Raw genomic sequence first — 19,616 nt, 5'->3', positions numbered from 1 at the left:
CTCACAGCTCCTGTCCCGGGAGAACCAGTCCCAGCTCCGAGTGGAGCAGCTGGAGCCACAGGAGCTTTTTCGCCAGGAGCCCCTTAACCGTCAGCCCCCAGAGTCCCGTCTAATCTGACTGAAGTAGATTGAACCACAGGGGAGGAATAGCGACACAGGAAGCGGGGGCAAAGTCCCGTTGGTGCCAGAGGAATTTGCGATCCATCATAGAAGTAAAAACAAAAAAAACTCTCCTGAAATAAATGGGATGTGTCCTACTCAGAGTAGACTCATTGAACTCAGTGGATAAGACCAACGGACCCATTAATACCAATGGGCCTCCTCGGCTGTTACTTTTGGGGGACCCTTTCTTTCTATCCTGCCTCCATTATGGATGCACGCTTGATGAGGCCACGAGAGAGGGCCTTTTTATGGGAGAGGGCATTTTCCTTTCTCTCAGACTATGGAACTCCCTTCCACTGGAGGCCAGGCTGGTTCCTTTTATGCTCTCCCTTTTCCCAACAAATACTTTTTTGCTCAGACAGGCCTTTGGCACTAACTAGCTGGCTGCTGTGGCAAGCTGCAGGGAGGGTGCTGTACCTTTTTTCCCTTCTGCTGCTAAATGATTGTGTTTAAAGTGCTTTATTATTATTTTAAAATAATATTGATTGGTTTGTCTTTTGTGTGTGTGTGTTTGTTTGTTTGTTTGTTTATAATATTGTGAAAACCAATAATTTTTTTGGAAAAATAAAAAATAAAATCATATTGATTGTACGTTTCTAGCTGTGTCTGTTTTAATTCATGCAGCAAGCCCTACCCCCGGATCCTATATTAGGAGAAAGGCGGTATATTAAATACACAAACAAATAAATAAACCAATATCCTCCATGGAGTACAAGGGCTCACATCAACCTTTTTGCGTCGCTCAGACTGAGAGATAGATACTGGCCTAAGATCTGTCAATGAGCTTCATTGGTTAAGCAGGAATTTGAATCGGGGTCTCTTTGTATTAAAATTACGCTTAGGCTCAGACTGCTTGTAGATAAAGGATAATGAACCGTACACCTCAGGACATTGTAGGGGAAATATTTGTGACTGGGAACAGGCAAGGCGCCCCTTTGCGGAAGGCAAACAACATTCAACCATTTCCGACCTATAAGTAATTCTTATTGGGAACAGCACTGTGTCTTTGTCTCATCTGAGGCCTAAAATTAAAAGCCATTAATTTTTTAAACAGTCTTAAAACGCGCTGTTTTTTTCTTTATGTAGAAATCTCAGATATGACTAACATGATCCGAACGTCATCTTGCCCTCTGCTGAAATCTCAACGATGCACTGAATGGAGCCTGAATTTGGCTGGGACTATCCAGGGGGAGGAAAGGATCTCGAGGTCGTTTGTGGACATCTCTCTCCACGTGAAGCAACATTAAAAACGGGGAGTGGTGGCGGTGGGAGACAGAGAGAGAGATTGTTAGGAACGATTCAGGGAGGGGGTTGGATAAAAATCTGCTTGTCCCTTTTCCTAATAACAGAATTCTGAGTTCCCCAGGGACACGGGTGGTCCGTAGGGCTAGGGTTCAAAAGGAAGAACTATTGCAGAGTTATTGTATGGAATTTACTAAAACAAAATGTGGAGATAATCAGGCTGATAAAAAACGTTAGGACACATTAATGGCTGATCAGCTATTATCAGCAGTTAACCATAATAGTTAAAGTGTGGGTTAAATGACAGGCAAAATATTTCTGAATGCTGGATGATCGTGACAGCCTATAATGGGCAGGAGGTCTCTTGAAGACAGGTTACAGACCTGCCTACCAAACAGGTAAGGGAAACACCAGTCCCTTACCATTCCACTTCTCCCAACGGGACTTACTCGCAGGTAAAGGGTTTAAGGTTGGGTACTATCCTGAAGCTGGGGCATGCAGTGCTGCGGATTTTACATTTGTGACATGGCTCCTATGCATTCAGAAGGAAAGCCCCCTCCCCTTCCCCCGATGTCATCCTAAGGTTGAAGTCATGAATTGAAAAGTGAGTCCTCTCGGCTTCCAAAGGGCCTGGCACCGCACTCGAAATGTATTTCCACTGGACATATGGTTTGTTTGCTAGAAATGCCTGCAAACTGGAATCTCTTCGGAGCCACAAGACTTGGAAATAAAGCTCGCTGGTTTCTGCCTAACTTCCCAAACGGTGCGACCGGAAGAGCGATGGCAGCCCGCTCTTGCCCCGTCCTTCTGCTCACTCGACTGCACACATACTATAAAGTTCACCCCCGTCCAAGAATCGTGGGAGCTACGATTTACTGAGCTTGGATTCCCAGAACCCTTAACAAACCACAGTTCCCAGGATTCTTGCGGGGGTGCTTTAAATGTATGGCCCCCTATGCAGTCTTTACCCTGGCTTTTGACTCTTGAGATGCATATTTTTAGGACACCACCTTATTGTATTGTAAGTTGCTTGGAACGGTTTCTGCATTGTGTTTTAATTTTTGCAGAAAGGTGGGATTATTATTATTATTATTATTATTATTATTATTATTATGGCGGCAATGAGGTCTGTGTCACAGAAGGCAAGGCAAAGGCCTGCCTGGCTCAAAGTTCCAAGGCAAGCCCAGTAAGTTAAGACCCGTGATAGGTGCAAGGCCCGGCCGGTTCTCGGCTGAGGCCAGGGCGCATGTGGACAGTTTTCGACGTCAGAGGCGCTTGCGTGCGAGCCGTGGCTCATCCGCACGCAGGAGCAGCAGCCTGTTTCTGCAGGCGGGTTTTTGTCTTTTCTGAAAGCAGCCTCTGGCTCTGGATTCCCACTTTCACCCGCCCATCAAAATGCCCGCTGGACACTCATCGTCCTCTCCTACAATTCCCATTCTTTCGAGAGCCTCTGTCTTTGTTTTAGAAGTCCCTTACCAGGAGCCAGGAATAAACACGAGGCGCAGCTTTCTTAGTGCATCTGGTGAATTTCCTCTGGAGAAGCGGGGCGGGGGGAGTTGTTTCAGGGGCTCGCAGAGCTCCAGCAGGGAAAAATCCCAGAGGAAACACTACAGACCCACAAGAAGAGCTGCAGGAGCATCTGTGCGAGGCGCATAAGCCGATGGCTGTGAACCACGACACGATTGCAACTGAAAGCCATATAAATAAACCATTTGCAAGTGTGCGGTTTGCATGCCTTTCTCTTAGTCTCATCAACTGATTCCCCATCCGCTACACGCCGATCTTTACACTTATCGCTCTGCATCTGGCTCTTGTTTATTGTAGCGGCGCAGATCCAACATTAATAGCTATCAGGCCTTGTTTCATTGAGAATAAAACAAAGAGAAGAGACGTTCAGACAGATGTGGACGCGTTTCCTCTTCCTTTCTCACGGGCCCGGCATGGGAGTGGGAAGATGCCACTAAAATCCAGGAGACTCGTGTTCAAAGTCAGGGGACAGGAAGGAGCTAAGCCTGATTCGTCTCTACAGTCGCGCATCAGCAAGGAGAGGCTCTAACCACTCACCTTCGCTCATGCGCAGCTGGATTCTATCTAGGCTGCCAGGATGAAAAGCGCCCCGGACCTTGACAATCTCTGCTCCTGTGAGTGCCTCCCTCCTCCGCTCAAAGTCAAAGTGAGGGGAGGTTTAAAAGCAGCTGGCTGTTCCCAGAGAGTGGGGGGGGGGGGGTGTGTGTCACTTTTTCTGCAGGTCAAGCCTCTCGCGAAAGCGCCAACGTGGAGCCCCACCGCACGCTTACTAGAAAAAAAGCGAGTTTCCAGCGGGCCTTACTTCCGAGTAAATCTGCACAGCGACACTCGCTGCTGCACGGTGCTTTTGAGATCCTAGCGTTTTACACACCAAAGAAAGTCTGTGTTCTGACGGCTTAATACTTTTTTAAAAAAAATAAAAATCGCAAGGGTGTGTATTTAGGAAATGGTGGAGTTTTAGTCTGAGGCCGGCAGACTCAAACAAGGCAGGGAGAACAAACTGAAACCCACCTGCCTGCGAAGAAATACTGTAAAAAGTCAAGCCTACGCGGGTTATTTATAGGTTCGCTCGCCGCTGCTTAGCCATATCATAAATACGCGTCTCCAAACGAGAGAGTCGGCAGTCAAACTAAGCTAGGTAAAGTGGGATTGAGTTATGGGGACATAAATCCAAACTGGAAGGAACAGATGGTGGCCCTGATCGCGTTTTACACCCACCCCACCCCGTTAAATAGTGATAACGCCTTTCAGTGAAGGCGACAGGAATACTCACGGGGACTGACGCAGGAAGGTGTTAAAGACTGGGAAGCGGAAACGGGGCCTCTTCTCTCTCTCTCTCTCACCGGCGGGGGCTGAAGCAGCTGGGCGGGCTTTCCTAGGCGATCCTCAGGTCGCGGCGGTGGAAGGAAGGAGATCTCCTAGTTCCGCGACGCAGTTTTCTTTTCGTCCCAAGACGGCGACCTCGCCGAGTCCGAGCGAGATCCGGATCCACAGGCGGAAGGCTCCCCTCCGACGTGGATGAAGGAGATAACTGAGAAGCTAGAAGGTGCAGGCCGTTTCCTCGTCCAGAAGGCACCTAAATCCTCAGGAGAAGCGGCAAATTTATTAAGCACTAAGGACTCGCGGGCGTGGGGTCGGAAAGAAAAGACAAGCCTATCTGTTTACGCCATATTCATAAGAAAGACCATTATGGCCCAATAGTTTGTCGAAAAATCACCTGCTCGGTTAAGCGAATACACATATTGGTAGGGAAAATCAGAACCACCCGGTTTAAGTTAACCAGAAACGTAGGAATTTACCCGTCCTCGGTGCTAAGCACCTGGAATGGACGTCAACTCTAGGGATTTTTGAGGAACCTTCCTTCCAAAACAAGAAGACCTCCCGAATCCACAGTTGGGCAAAGCCTTCCAAAAGAAGTGTGACTTTGATGGCAGCCAAAACTGCACACATCCCAGGCACCTTTAGCCATTCCCTTCTCTCTTCCCAACCCCCGCCATTCCACCTAATGTTTCTCGCTCGCCGTAAACCCCGTTTCTGTGGGAGCTCAGCTGGCGAATAACGCGGACCTTTTTTTAATAGAGAACCATGGATGTAACAAAAGGGAAGAAGAGCCCGGCACGTTGGGGAGAATTGCGTTTTTAAAAGCAAACTATGAACAATATTTGGGGGCGTCGAGGGAGAAACAGCAGCCTAACCGAACATGAATAAATCACAGAACTATTTAGAAAACACCCCCCCCCCGCATCCATACAAGTGGAGAGAAGCCTCGCTGGTTCAGAGGCGCCGTGTGTGGCATTCGTAAAATGCTTGCCTGCCTACAGAAGGGCTTCATTACGCTCCCAATAGATAACATTTGGTAAAGTCCATCCCCAGATTAAAACGCTACATAATGGCACCGTAAACGAAGTCGTGGCTTTTTGTGTGGTCTTTGTGGGGGGTGGGGAATGGAAACATTAGCCTTTCCCTTAGACCAGCCATTCCCTCCCAATTCAGCCCCAGTAATTCGCCTTCTCTCCGGCCCGCGGGGGATCTGATGAAGGGCCGGTGGGCGGCGAGAGGAAGGCGGGTGAATGAATCCGCACTTTGTACTTCGGGGAGAAAAGAGGAGGAGGAAGGTGGGCTGCGAGGGCGCTTTGACACCGTCCCACCAGCTTGCTTTTTAGGGCCCAAGCCTCTCCACCCGGCTTGATCTCTTTCGCTGCGCCTTCAAAGCGAAAGGGGACCCCGGGGTCCATTTGCATGCCAGTGGGGAGCCCCTGTTCAAACGAGGTTGCTCGGAGTCCCATCAAAGGCTGCTCGGCCTTTGTTGCAGCAGCACCTGCTTGGGCAAACAGAGCCAGCCAGCCAGCAGCAGCCACAGCCTAGCTAGGCCCTTCTTGCTGGCTAAACTACCCACCCAGGGCCGCCAGCCAGTAAGCAAGGCAAAAGAGAACGGTGCTGAGAAGCCGAGCCCCCCCCGGAGAAAGCCCAGACATAACAAACACGACAATGTTGCGTCGGCCAGTTTGGAACCAGACTAAACACTCGCCTGCCCTCGTTTCCCCCGTACTAGCCGTTGCAAAGCAATATTTCCAACTCCGAGCTGCTTGTCAGGTGGAGGCCGCTGTCCAGATTGCACAGCCAATTGCTGATATCAGAAATGCAAGCGAGCGAATGGGGGGGGGGGGGGAGAGAGAGAGAGCTCCCTCGCCACAAACCTTGGAACACGATTTGCCTCTTAAGGAACCCCAGGGGGAAACGCCAGGCACGCACATCCCGAGCATCACTGTGAAGTCTCACGCCCTGAACCCAGGAGCGTTTTCCTGCCTCCTCCGCCTCACCAGGGGCAAACTAGGCTTTATTTTACCCGGGTCAAAGACCCAGTTTGGCACAACCCCCCACGTGCATTTGCGTACACACACACACACACACAGATTGGGAGCCTCAGTGGCTAGTCCCCCGTAGCTATGGCTCTGGCCTCACTGTTTTGCTGTTCCTGTTGTTGGTAAACAAAAAAGAAATATAAATAAATATAAAATCACAAGATAACGAACTGGCTTGTGGAAGCCTTTTTTCAGGTTTGTGTGTATGTGTGTAGAATCAGATTATTACGGTACTCTGGCTCTTTAGGAAATAATAATATTTACCCAAAGAAAGGGGTGCTGAGGCTTTTCAATAGAGCATCCTAAACATGAGTTACCCATGACTTGGCGGGGGAAAATCGCATTGATTTCAGTTGGGGACATCCTTGCAGGGAAGCATCTTAAGACCGGAAACTTATTTAGAAGCAAGTGTCAAGGGAGAGGACGGGATGTTTTTACTTCCAAGTCAACGTGTGCCGGAGCGAGGTACGTATTGAATTTTCAGAAATATCACTATCACCTTCTAACTCTGAATCCTCCCGGTGAGTCGTTACAAATGAGGCACCCAGATCTGAAGATTTGCGGACAGCTCCTTCAGGAGGGCGGTGGAAGTCAGCCGCGTTGAAGTCTGTGCAATTTCACTTCCAGGCGAACGAGCTAAGGGCAGGCAGAAGGGTCCGCTTCCTGTTTTCGCCGGCTGAGCACCTGCCACTTCCGGTATGCCACCACGTTTTTACAGAGATGATATGGAAAGCTTCGTTGAAAATCTGTGGCTGCTGCAAGATTCCAGGCCCTGCGACCTTACCTAGCTGGGAGTACGTCTCAGTGGGTTCAGCGGGATTTACTTCAAAGTAGACATGCACAGTATTGGTAATGGATTTCTCCTAGCACACGCCTTGCCCAAGTGCCCTTTGATATTCTCCATTGGTTACAATAACCTCACGATGCGAAAAAGAACTTAAATCGCACCACCTATTTGTGCACTTAAAAAAGAAATAAACATAGACCGTAAACATTCTTAAAACGACTTCATAAATCACCTATAATGATGTGCAATACTTTCCCAAGTTTTTGTTCTGCAAGGAAATTAGTTGGAGAATGTTGTTTATTTGCTTTCCTGAAAGGAGCACTATATGCTGATCTTGAACACGCCTCAAAATCTCACCGACTTTTAGCACATTTTTTTAAAAGTTGGATTTCGACAATTACTGCATTAATTCAAAATAATAATTCCAACTCTGCGCTCCTAGGAGGCTAATCCTGTCTTACAATCTTGTAAAATAATAATACTAATATATGCATTCGCAAAATCCTTAAAGGGGAGTATTCCCTTCACCTCAATAAAGTAGTCCTCTCCAGGTTTGGGAAAAGTAGTGTCAGAACCCAAAAAATACTTGCGGGGGGCTATTCTTATTTGCAATGGAACTAAAATGTAGAACCAGAGTATTGAAACCGATCATTATGAACACTGATTTATATATATAACGTTTTAATTGTTCAGCATTCTCATAAGTGACAAACCGCCTCATACTTGTCTACCATTCTTTCAAATATTTAAAAGCAAAATGTGCGATACTTATTGTCACCCTAAACTGTAGCATAACTTCTTTTCTCTTTAATGCGATACTTTAATGATGCCCACATAGCGCGGTGACTGCAGTTCTAGTGTGAATACCTTGCAAGGTGGGCACTTATTTGCGACACCGTCATAAAAACCTAAAAACCACAAACAATACCCCCCCCCCCAATTATCTATTGTATAACCCTGGAGCTGGAGGAAACCCATCGCAATTGTGATGCGGTTGCAATGTAAAATACACTTTAGAAGTTCTTAAAAGAATCTACATTTATTTGATTCAAATACAAAAAAGGTGTATTTATAGAAGATTATAGCCTGCAGAAGGCTGAAATTATCCATCACCAAAACAGTTACTTTGTTTTCTTTGGTTAGTCATTGCTCGGGTTTACCCAGGTATTTTTAAAATTTATTTATGAAGGCTTGAAAATCGTATTAACACTGTTTGGAATACCATAGCAGTTCCTAAACCAGGTTCCATGAGTGAGGGAAGTTTAATACGGTCCAGAATTTAAGATGGTTGGCGTCATGTCTGACTAGAAAGCAAGTCCCCTTAATTCCAGCTGAACTTCCCCAGAGAGAATTTTCAAGATGGCCGCGATCCTGAGTACCTATTTACAAGCCCAACTGAAAGCAAAGGAAAACTTTCTTCCTACTAAACCCGCATGTTTAGGGTACCAGTCCCATTGAGCAACATGGGGTCCAACATTAAATGAAGGGGTGGGGTTCTTTTTTAAGTAAAAGGGGAGCCCTCCAGCATTGCTAGACTGTGGAGGATTCTTCTGAGTTAATTATTTGGTGGAACAACATTTTGCACTCTTTCTTTTCAACCACAGATTATTAATCTACCCTGGATTTAATTTTTTTTTTTAAATCCTATTCCCAGGATCATAATTATAGGTTAGAAGTTCATAGGGCAAAGCACTAAATAGGTGAAGGTCTAAAGCCAATTGTGGAATTAATTTTGTTGAAAATTTATTGCTTTATTTTCAAAAATGTGTAAAAAAAAAGTGGTTTTTTGTTGTTTTTGTTTTACAATTAGAATGGTACAATAATACTCGGCAGTAATTTTAACAATATTCCTGGTAAAGAATATGCACAAAGTATAAAAGAAAAGAAAAACTCCACAAGCCTATTATGATACAAAAAACAAACACAGGTTAAAATAAGAATTGATAATCTCGACTTTCTTCTGTGTAAACATGTTAATTTTTTTTTCATATATAAAAGTACATAAGACAAGTGAACTACAATGAAAGAAGATGGGTAATGCTTCTTTTTGTCGTCCCCCCTTACTCCTATTCATCGTTATTTTGGGGGGGGGGGATTGTTGTAGTTTAGCTGTAATTTAATTTAATCCTTGGACCCGGCAATCTCTGCCTTGGAATGATTTATTTAGAATGCGCGTGTCTGTTAAAGGAAAGAATTAAGGGCTACTTCTTTGCCATTTAATCTTTCTGCCTATGCAGCATATCGAAATGGCTTTGCATAAATAGGAGGTACTGAAGAGGACCGAGCCAGGTGGGCCGAAAGACAAAACAAACAAACAAAATATGGCCTAAATAAAAAATAGAAAAGTTTCTTTGCCTTCTTTAGCCGGGAAAAAAACAGCAAAAACAGCCCCACTGGGTCCTACCTTCGGCAAGACAGTTTTGTTTTTAACAATTGGAAATCCTAGCAGTAAAGTTCTCGACGTTGGCCAAGGCTGCCCCTTGGTGCAGAGTCCCCAGCGAGGCGGCGACGGAAGAGGACGGAGGCGGCGGCGGCGGCGAGGCGAGCGCAGGCGACGAGGCCATCAGGGACCTGGCCAGGACCGGCAGAACGGCCGCCTGCGAGGCGCAGCTGCTGGCGGCCAGGGGACTCAAGCCGCCCCCGCCGCCGGCGCCGCCGATGATGCTCTCGATGGAGAAAGGCGACCTGGCCAGCGCCGAGCTGCTCTTGGCGGCCGCCGCCTGCAAGGAGGCCGCGAGAGACGGGCTGAGCTGCGCCGGGTAGCCGAAGCTGGTAGTCCTGGCCAGGTCGGCCGCAGGAGACGCGGCAGCGGGAGGCAGCAGCGCGGGCGGCGCGGCCGGCAGGACGGGCCCGGCGGCCGGAGGCGGCGGCGGCGGCCGCGCCTGGGGCTGGAAGGCGAAGAGAGCCGAGGGAGGCGGGTAAGGCGGCAGCTGCAGGCCGTAGGCGCAGCTATAGGGCCCGTAAGCGAAGGGGGCAGGCGGCGGCGCGGGCGGCGGGTGCTGCTGCGGTGGCGGCGGCGGCGGCGGAGGCGCCTGGTTGGGGTGTTGCTGCGCCGCTTGGAGGAAGGCGGCTGCGGCGGCGGCGGCGGGCTCGAGCCCCCTGAGGAGCAGGTCGGGCGGCTGCAGCAGCGGCTGCCTCTTGAAGCGCTTCCTGCGGCGCAGGAAGGAGCCGTTGTCGAACATGTCGGCCGACTCCGGGTCCAGCGTCCAGTAGTTGCCCTTGCCCGGGTTGCCCGGCTCGCGCGGGATCTTGACGAAGCAGTCGTTGAGCGACAGGTTGTGTCGGATGGAGTTCTGCCACGCGGGGAACTTCTCGCGGTAGTAGGGGAAGCGGGCGCTGATAAACTCGCAGATCTCGCTCAGCGTCAGGCGCTTCTTGGCGCTCTGCAGGATGGCCATGGTGATGAGGGCGATGTACGAGTAAGGCGGCTTCACCAGGCTGTTCTTGGCGCCCGCCGAGACGCCGGCGCCCCCTGAGGCGCCTCGGAAAGAGCCCTGAGGGGAAGAAGAAGAAGAGGAGGAGGAAGGCGACCCGGAGCCGTGGGACTCTCCTCCTGGCCCGCGCGCCCCGGGCGCCTCAGGCAGCGAGGCGGCCTCCTCGTCCTCGTCCTCCTCGTAAGGCCGGCGGCGGAGGGGCTCGTCGTCGTCGTCCTCGTCGTCCTCGTCGTCTCCCTCGTCGTCGTCGTCGTCCCCCTCGCCCACCACGTCGATGTCTGTCTCCTCAGCCAAGGCGGACGCGGCCTCGGACATCTCCGCGCTCAGAGTCATCGCGGGGCGCAGCCGGGCATGGGAGGAGGGGGCTGCCTGGCACAAGGCTGGCGGGGCGGCGAGGGCGAGGGGAGGGCGCCCCGGCTGGGCTCACACGCTTCGCCCCCCGCCGGCCCGCCCGCCCGCCCGCGCTCCCGCCTTCACGCCACGGCCGGAGAAGACAGCGGCGCGAGCGAGGCCGGCGGCGACCAGCCTCTCCAGCTGGGCACCTCCTCGGCGCTTCCCTCTTCCTCGTCGTCCTCCTGAGGAGAAGGCGCTCGCTGGCTGCTGCTGCTGCCGCCGCCGCCGCCGCCGCCTCCCTCAGACATGAATGGGGCCAGGGTGGGAAAGGGAGAGCGACTACTATTGGGGAGGGAGAGCGGCGGGCGAGGCGGGCGGGGACGGGGTGGGGGGAAGAGGAGGAGGAGCGGGCGGCGCCCGCGAAGTCTTGAGCAAGATCTTGGCAGCGCCCGGGCTGAGGCCGAAAGGGGGCGGCCTTTCCTCCTGCCCGCCCGCCCAGGAGGGGGCCGTCACGTGGTTGGAAACGTCAGAGCCGCCGCTGAGAAAACATTCCAGGAATAAAAAAAGAAAAGAGGCGTGGGGGGGGGGGGGGAGAGAGAGAGACTCGGAATTGCGAGCGGGAGAGGAGAGCAAATAAATAAATAAGCGCCCATCTCGCGCCTTGAATAGCCCCATTGTTAGGGTGGTGGAGGGAGCCGGGAGAGGCAGCCCTTCCATCTCCAGCGGGCTACTGCTTCCCAGTCAGCCTTGATCCCCTGTTTCACCACCCAGCTCCACCTCGACGGACCTTTCTGGTTTGGAAAGGGGGGTATCTAATATACAGGTCCTGTATACCTGAAGGAGCGTCTCCACCCCCATCGTTCAGCCCGGACACTGAGATCCAGCGCCGAGGGCCTCCTGGCGGTTCCTTCACTTGCAAGAAGTGAAGCTGCAGGGAACCAGGCAGAGGGCCTTCTCGGCAGTGGCCCCAGCCCTGTGGAACGCCCTACCACCAGATGTCAAAGAGAAGAACAACTATCAGACTTTTAGAAGACCTCTGAAGGCAGCCCTGTTCAGGGAAGTTTTTAATATTTGATGCTGTATTGTTTTTAACACTTGATTGGAAGCCGCCCAGAGCGGCTGGGGAGACTCAGCCAGATGGGCGAGGTATAATAATAATAATATCCGCCTTTGGAACGTCAGGACCCCACCGACACTATACGACCTTCCCCCCAGAGAAAGAGAAAACGCTCGATCTGAGCGAGGTGAGAGAGGTCCCCAGGCGAGGAGGAGGCAGGCAGGAGGCGGCCCCGCGGAGGTGCTCGTCGTCCCACCCCTGGACTGGACAAGCGGGTTTCCTGGTCGTGGGAAGCTGGACGGAGTGCCGCGTTTGTCAGAAGCCTGTCCTCCTCCTGCCGAGCTGAGTTTACGCCGGGGAACCGGGGACTGTCGTCTGCGCCTCCGGTGCGCTGGTGCGAGCCAAGCCTCGTCGCTTCAAGGGCTGCAGCTACACGCTTGCTGTCGAGGAAAGGGAGGAAGGCGCACGCAAACACACCAGGGGAAAAAGGTTTTAAGTCCTGCAACAGATCGCCGCGGAACTGATTCCTGGGGGGACGACAGCATCCATTTGAAAGGTTGCTCCCAGTCCCCTTAAGTGACCGTGTGCAAATAATTCCAGTGAAATTCGTCAAGATCTTTTCCAAGCTGGGTCCTCCGCATAGGCAGCCGAAGGACACGATTCGGCGGGGACTTCTCCTGCGCAAGCAACGCTTCCCATTCATTTCAAGGAGGGGGCGTGCGCGGGAGAACTTCCCGAGGGCTTGTTTTTCCGAAAGAAACCGCTCTTAAAGAATAACAAATTATTTCCCCGCACAAACAGATGACGGGGATTCGAAGCTAGAAATGTTCCAAATTGAAGAAAAGAAAATTAAACGGAGAATGTGGGAGATGAATAAGATCCTATTTATGTGAAGCACATGAAAGTATTTGGTTTACACACACACACACACACACACACACACACACACACTATTTTACACCAAAGTGAAAGCAAAACAACGCAATAGAAGGATTTCAAAATAAGAGATCGACACTCTGATCCTAAATGAATTCCCTCAGAAATTCCAATTAAATTAAAGGCAGTCCGCCAGAACAGGTTTGGGAGAGCAGAGAGCGTCTGATATTGTCATTCCTTTGAGGGAAGGCAAGATGAGCCGGCTTCATTTGTTTCCGCGAACTTTTCCTGCCCGGTGAAGCAACCTGATCGTCACCGGCATCCTAAAGTTCAGGACCTAGAACAAACCTCTCGGAAAATCTTATTTATTTCCTTGCAACTTTTACTTCCGACCAGAGGTGCTTCAGAAATTATAGCTGCTTCACTGTTCTTAATGCTGCACGGTCCATTAAGGGTGATTTAAAATATGCTTTGTTTGGGGGATTTAATGAATAATTTATCACACGAGGTGTGTGTGTGTGTACGGTATTACACACGGGATTATTCAGGTTTTCTCAAAAAACAACTAACATATGTAACACGTTTATTTTAAATCAGAGCATTATTTACAATACACTGAATATAATACTACCCGCGCAGCACAATCATTTGCCATATTTTTTGGGGGTGTGTGTGGATAGTTTCGCATATAGTTTCTCCTGAATAAAATATAATGATAGGAAACTTTCCCACATATTCCTACCGCCCCTTATCGTATGACCAAAGGTTCCTGGAGTGAAATGCTGCCCTCGTACCGGGAAGCCTAACTACGGTACTTTCTGTAGAAAGAAGATGCACTATTTAGCAAATGAGTGAAAAGACAGAAGTCCCGCTCTTTCGTAAAAGTGTTCCAGGCGGTTTACAACACCATAATTTGGAGCCATCTAAGTGGTGGGATTCCCCCCTCCCCAAAGTAATGGCCCTAGAAACATGGGACGTTCATGTCCCACTGATTTCACTGCAAATTACGCCTGTAGCCTGGCCTTAAGATCAGCCAGAACTCAGGCTGTCAAAATACAGTTAAGAATTAACAGATGTCACGAAAGTCGGGGGCGAAAGTCCCACATATCTTAACCGAGCGGGGCTTTAACATCAGGTCTTTCTGCTCAGGCTTGTTTGCCAACTAGTTTTATCACCAAATATTTTAGAATAAAACACCTACTCTCACAAGGAGGCGGGCATGGAGAAACGAGCTATTTATAGCTATTTAGGATGATGAATAAGCAAGACGTTTATTTCCCTCTTATACAGCTTTTTAAAAAGAAATCTACCAAGTTGAAAAGTCTTCTACAGTGATGATGATGATGATTTCACTTTTCCGAATGTTTGAGTATTTAGGTTGGAATTAGGTGACCTGCGAGAGGCAGACTTAGAAGCATTTAGTTGGAAATGTCTGATATTATGGGGTGCTAAGTAATTGCAGAAGGAGACTATACCAAAGTCTTTAAATGCAGCTGAAGAATGTATCTAAATTGGGATGGAAGCGGGTGCATATTTGCTTGGTAGTAAGTCGTATTGCACTCAATAGGGCTTACACCCGAGCAAGCAAGAGGGTCTCAGCTTTGCCGCCTGAGAGTGAAGCCTGAACTTATTCTCTTTCACATCGCTGAGACTTGAAAAGGTTCATCTGGAAGTGGAAGATGTCTAAGAGAGCCAGGCAGGCGTAAGTCCCATCATAGTAGCCTCAACCTGAAAGCATTTAACTGGACACGAACCTCACCAATTTCAGCAAAACATCCCTCCAAGTAAGCGTGCTTAGGATCGCCTGAACACCAAAGAAGAAGAGCCAAGTTTAAAATATTGAGTGATTAGGTGAAACCCACCAAAGGCCCTCAGTCAATCAGACACAGAAATTCAGCCCATTTCCTTTGGAAAGCTGCCTGCTGGAGATCTTACTTTTAGGTCAAGCCTGATCTCACCCCAGGTCGTATTTCTTTAGCTCTCGAGCTCTTAAATACGGCTGGAGACGGGAAAAGCCCCGGTGCCCAATGGAGGGCACTGCCAGCTTCTCCAGAAACTCCCAGCGCAAGGAAGGGAGCAGCGCCTTCATGGCCTTTGGGCTAAATCTTTGCTTGCTTCAGACGGTACCTTGCAAGCGATCATGCATCCTCCCTCTAGTGGTTGTCTTGTGCAATTACCCGCCTTCCCTCCTCGCGCAGCAAATCTCTTTTTCCCTTATTTTTTCCGGAGGTCCGACCTAGCAGGTGAAGACCGCCATCTAGAGGCCACGGGCCCGCAGGGAGCGACAGGCTGCTGCTTGGAATTTGACCGGTCTCTCCTAGGGCAGATGCAAGTCAAACATTAAAAAGCATTGCCATCAGGCGTCCGCACGGCAGATTGCTTTAGACGCCTGTTGAAAACCCTTTGCTTCTGTCAGCCTATCCAGACGCACGATGGGAGTTAGTCCGGGAGTGTAACCCGAGGGTTTGCCAAGCATATTGGAGTCAGAGTGGCGTGGTGTTTACAGCGTTGGAATAGGAGATGGTCAATTCTGCCCTCAGCCAAACACTATATTCATGCGTAAACCAGGGGCGAAACGAGGCTTTATTTCACACGGGTCAAAGACTCAGTTTGGCACCCTCCCTTGCGCAGGTGGAACCTCTGGAGGCTTCACCCAGGGCAAAAAACCTGGCTAGCCCCCCCCCCCTACCTTACAAGGTTGTTGTGAGGATAAAATATGTGGGGCTTTTTTGGGGGGGGGGGGAGAAGTCATTGGAGGAAGAATGCATGAAAACTCCTCCTGCAACATGGTGATGAAACATTTGAACAACAGAGTCCTTGTCTCATCTTGCTTTTGACTTGCTTCCTATTCCTTCATCCTTAAGTATGTGAGCTACATATTTTCTTATTAATAGAGATGCAGAAACAAAGTAGGACATTCCAGTTTTCACAAAGTTTACAAGCAATTATTTCACAGGAGTTATCGAAGCAGAAAAGTTAACTTAATTTCTCTAATTTCTAACCTACTGCATATAAAAATGATACAAACTGACGAAAAACAGTATAGAGTATTGGGGTTTACTGCTTCCACAATACTTCATTAAATGTGTTCCAACCCTGTTTTTCTTCTGGAGTATGTTAGGTTTGCCATGAGAGTGTAGTAGTCCCATAAATATCCAACCAGTCCTTCATAGTATGCTGACTCCATTCTTTTTGCATAAAGTATTGCTGTCCACGGGACATGGGTGGCGCTGTGGTCTAAACCACTGAGCCTAGGGCTTGCCAATTGGAAGGTCAGCAGTTCGAATCCACGCGATGGAGTGAGCTCTCATTGTTCGGTCCCAGCTCCTGCCAACCTAGCTGTTTGAAAGCACGTCAAAGTGCAAGTAGATAAATAGGTACTGCTTCGGCGGGAAGTTAAACGGCGTTTCCGTGTGCTGCTCTGGTTTCGCCAGAAGCGGCTTAGTCATGCTGGCCACATGACCCAGAAAAACTGTCTGCAGACAAACGCCGGCTTCCTTGGCCAGCAAAGCGAGATGAGCACAGCAACCCCATAGTTGTTCGGACTTAACTGAATGGACTTAACTGTCAGGGGTCCTTTAAAGGTAAAGAGACCCCTGACCACTAGGTCCAGTCGTGACCGACTCTGGGGTTGCGGCGCTCATCTCGCTTTATTGGCCGAGGGAGCCGGCGTACAGCTTCCGGGTCATGTGGCCAGCATGACTAAGCCGCTTCTGGCGAACCAGAGCAGCGCACGGAAACGCCGTTTACCTTCCCGCCAGAGCGGTACCTATTTATCTACTTGCACTTTGACGTGATTTCGAACTGCTAGCTTGGCAGGAGCAGGGACTGAGCAACGGGAGCTCACCCCGTGGCGGGGATTCGAACTGCCAACCTTCTGATTGGAAAGTCCTAAGCTCTGTGGTTTAACCCACAGCGCCACCCGCATCCCTCAGGGGTCCTTTACCTTTACCTTTTATTGCTGTCCACACCCTAATCTCCTACCAGCAAGAGACTCCAAGGGTTCCAGGGTTTGGTTTCCTTGAACAGAAGGTCAATAGAGACTGTGGTGTCTTAAGGATAAATGGTTTTATTTACACATATATACAACCTGAACATAGGATGGAGGCCCAGCCGATCTTGCTTCCCTATTAAGTTTCCTGGGAACCCCCAACCGCAGCCAACCCCAACCATGAACACATGTACAAACTGACACACAATCAAGTTACAAAAACATGTAGAATTTCAAGCACTTAATGCACCCCACCTCATGGATCTACTCCTGAATAGACATGCATAGAATTATGTTGTGAGGCCATTTTATGCAGGCCCTGATGGTCCTACGAAGTTTTACTCACAGTGTGGGAAGATGCTCATAGTAAGTAAAAGAAAACAAAGTTTTCAGGTCATAAGATAAAGATAGTCCAAGTAGTTTTAATTGCTTTGTAGGATTAGGGTCAAAGTTCCAGCAATGCTCTTCAGCTACTCCTAGGAAACCCAAAAGAGGAATAGGATGGAGATATGCCTTGTTTGCCATCAACATCTGGTAACCAAAGGTGCATTTGATTATCTGTATGGAACATTAATACATAGATGATTCATGTTTGACGCTTGTGTCTGGAAGTCATTCCAAGTCTGAGTGCATTTCACTGAAAGTACTATTTATTTTCCACAGAAATTAGCTTGCAAATAAGCATTTCAGAAACACTTGGTAGATATTGTTACTTGCATCTTATGTTTATATAAGGAAAACAGAAACTCAAATAGGAACTAAGAACTGTTGTACCAGTGTTGGATTGCATCTCATTAGTACTGTACTTTTTGCATCTGGTGATTCTGGCTAATGTTTTTGTTTGTGAGTCTGTAACTCAGCCACATTCCTGTACCCTCGAGAGCTGTCATCAGCATGCAAAAGAAAGGGGTGGCAGATCCTAATATGATCTAGTAGACTGCACTACTTCTGGATGTAATGCTGGGGTGCCAGGTGTTACTGCCTTCCCAACTCTCCCTGCAAGGAAAATGTGAGTATCAGGGAAGAAGGTTCAGCTTGCTTATTGCTGTGCCTATTTTTTTCTTGCATGGAGCTCTTTTTCCATAGGGAAATATTTAAAAAGTGTGCATGTGGCCTGAACTTTGATTTTACCTTTAGCTCTAAGAGTTCTGACAATTGCTTTGATTAAAGCTCTTGATGATGATGCCAACAATCACTTTCATTTATTGCAACTTAGGTCTGTGTGGTGTGAATCAGTCTACCACAGGGATGGAATTCTAACTCAAGGTGGTGATATATGAGACACCAAAGACATTACAACTATCCAAGGCACCTCAAATGCCACAGGACTCAGGTTCAAATCCCCACTAGGCTATGAAGCTGAGTGAGCAATATGGGACCAGTCATTCTCTCTCAGCCTAACCCACCCACACAGGATTATTGTGAGGGTTAAATGGGCAGGGCAGGAACCATGTGCAATGCCAGGCCATAGCTGTCAACCGTCCCTTATTTGGTGGGAAACTCCCTTATCCCAGCGCCATGTCCCGCTGCTGTCCCTTATTGATGATGTCCCTTAAATTTCCCGGGTTTCAAAGGAAGCAGCTCCTCTCCCTCCCTCCCTGCCGGCCAGGGAGAAGGGAGGCTCCAACTGTGTTGCTTGGCTGCCCGGCCCGCCCCCCTCTGGCCTCCTCTCACCAGCCTTGGCCCCCAGGAGCCCGTCCCCACCAGGAGTGGAAGGAGCCTTGGGCCCTCCCGCCGCCATCCTCCTCGCGGCCGCCGAACTGAGCTTCTCTGCCTGGGGCCTCCCCTCTGCCCGTCGCCGCCGCTCCCGCTAGGCCGTATTGCGGCTGCACCGCCAAAGGACCCGGATGAGATGGGCAGCCTGGTATGGCCTATGAATTGCTGAGGAGCCTTGAGAGGAAAGCGAAGGCAACCATAGAGAAAGCAGTTCAGAGAGAGGAGGAGGAGGAGGCGCGGGCAGGTGTTCCAAGGGCTAACCATAGAGGGGGAAAGTGGAGGAAGGACCGCAAGCGCTTCTCCCATAGATTTGTAGTGGTAGACTAGCATAGCTGGTCTGCTCTGCGGGTTTACTTCAGGCGCTATTTCCCGCCCCCCTTCCTCCCGTCCCGCCTGATGGAGCTGAGAGCTGCAGATGGAGCACGAGAGAAAAGATACAGAACTGCAGCAGCATCTTCGTAGCTTGGACTTCGTTTTGCGTGAAAAGTGGTTGCTGCTTGTAGTTATTTAACTGCAGTGTTTCATCAGCTGGTGTCTTGAGCAGCAACCTCTGGAAACGAAGGGCTAAAATCTGGCGCTGCTCTCCAAAATTATCTGGTCCCTTTTAACTTCATATTTCCGCTGGTTGACTAAAATCCCTTATTTTGGCTACTGAGCCCTTATTTTCGAGGCTGCTGGTCCCTTATTTTCAAATCTGTAAGTTGACAGCTATGTGCCAGGCCTATTTTTCAAGAAAAAGAGGGGCTGCCGGAACCCTTGTGCTCTTATAATGGGCAATGGTGCCCACTTGAGAGGTGCTGTAACTGAGTTCCAGTGAGTTCTGGCTGAAAAAAATGCCTGTGCAAATGCCTTGTGCTTCCTGGAGGATAAACAAATGTATTAATTCTGGAGCATTCTGAACCCTGCTGTAGTAAAGACATTAAACTGTATAGATATATAAAACAGAAAAGTAGACAGTTAATTATGTAAATACTTCAATTGTGCTCTATTAACACAGAAACCTCTCAATAAGAACTAGATGGCGTTCACAATAAATAGGTAGGCTAGGTGACCAGTTTCCCTGGTTTTCCTAATAGTAGTAGTAATTTGTTTATTTATTAAATTTATATGCCACCCTATACCCACAGGT

The 19,616-nt window shown here is 49.2% G+C and overlaps 1 protein-coding gene across 1 annotated transcript; it reads right to left on the bottom strand.

The window, feature by feature from the left end:
* Positions 1-8,100: 8,100 nt before the first annotated feature.
* On the bottom strand, positions 8,101-11,335 carry FOXD1 (forkhead box D1). Its single transcript, XM_080973842.1, has one exon. It carries the CDS (start codon positions 10,845-10,847, stop codon positions 9,507-9,509), a length of 1,341 nt encoding a protein of 446 aa, XP_080829968.1. The 5' UTR covers positions 10,848-11,335; the 3' UTR covers positions 8,101-9,506.
* Between the last annotated feature and the right edge of the window lie 8,281 nt (positions 11,336-19,616).

The sequence above is a fragment of the Podarcis pityusensis genome (assembly GCF_964106645.2).
Source record: "Podarcis pityusensis genome assembly, chromosome: 11".
NCBI lineage: Eukaryota > Metazoa > Chordata > Lepidosauria > Squamata > Lacertidae > Podarcis > Podarcis pityusensis.
This window is presented reverse-complemented; position numbering and strand designations above follow the sequence as displayed.

Coding starts and splice junctions, on each gene's coding strand:
- FOXD1 (XM_080973842.1), bottom strand. CDS start 10,847: ATGACTCTGAGCGCGGAGATGTCCGAGGCCGCGTCCGCCTTGGCTGAG.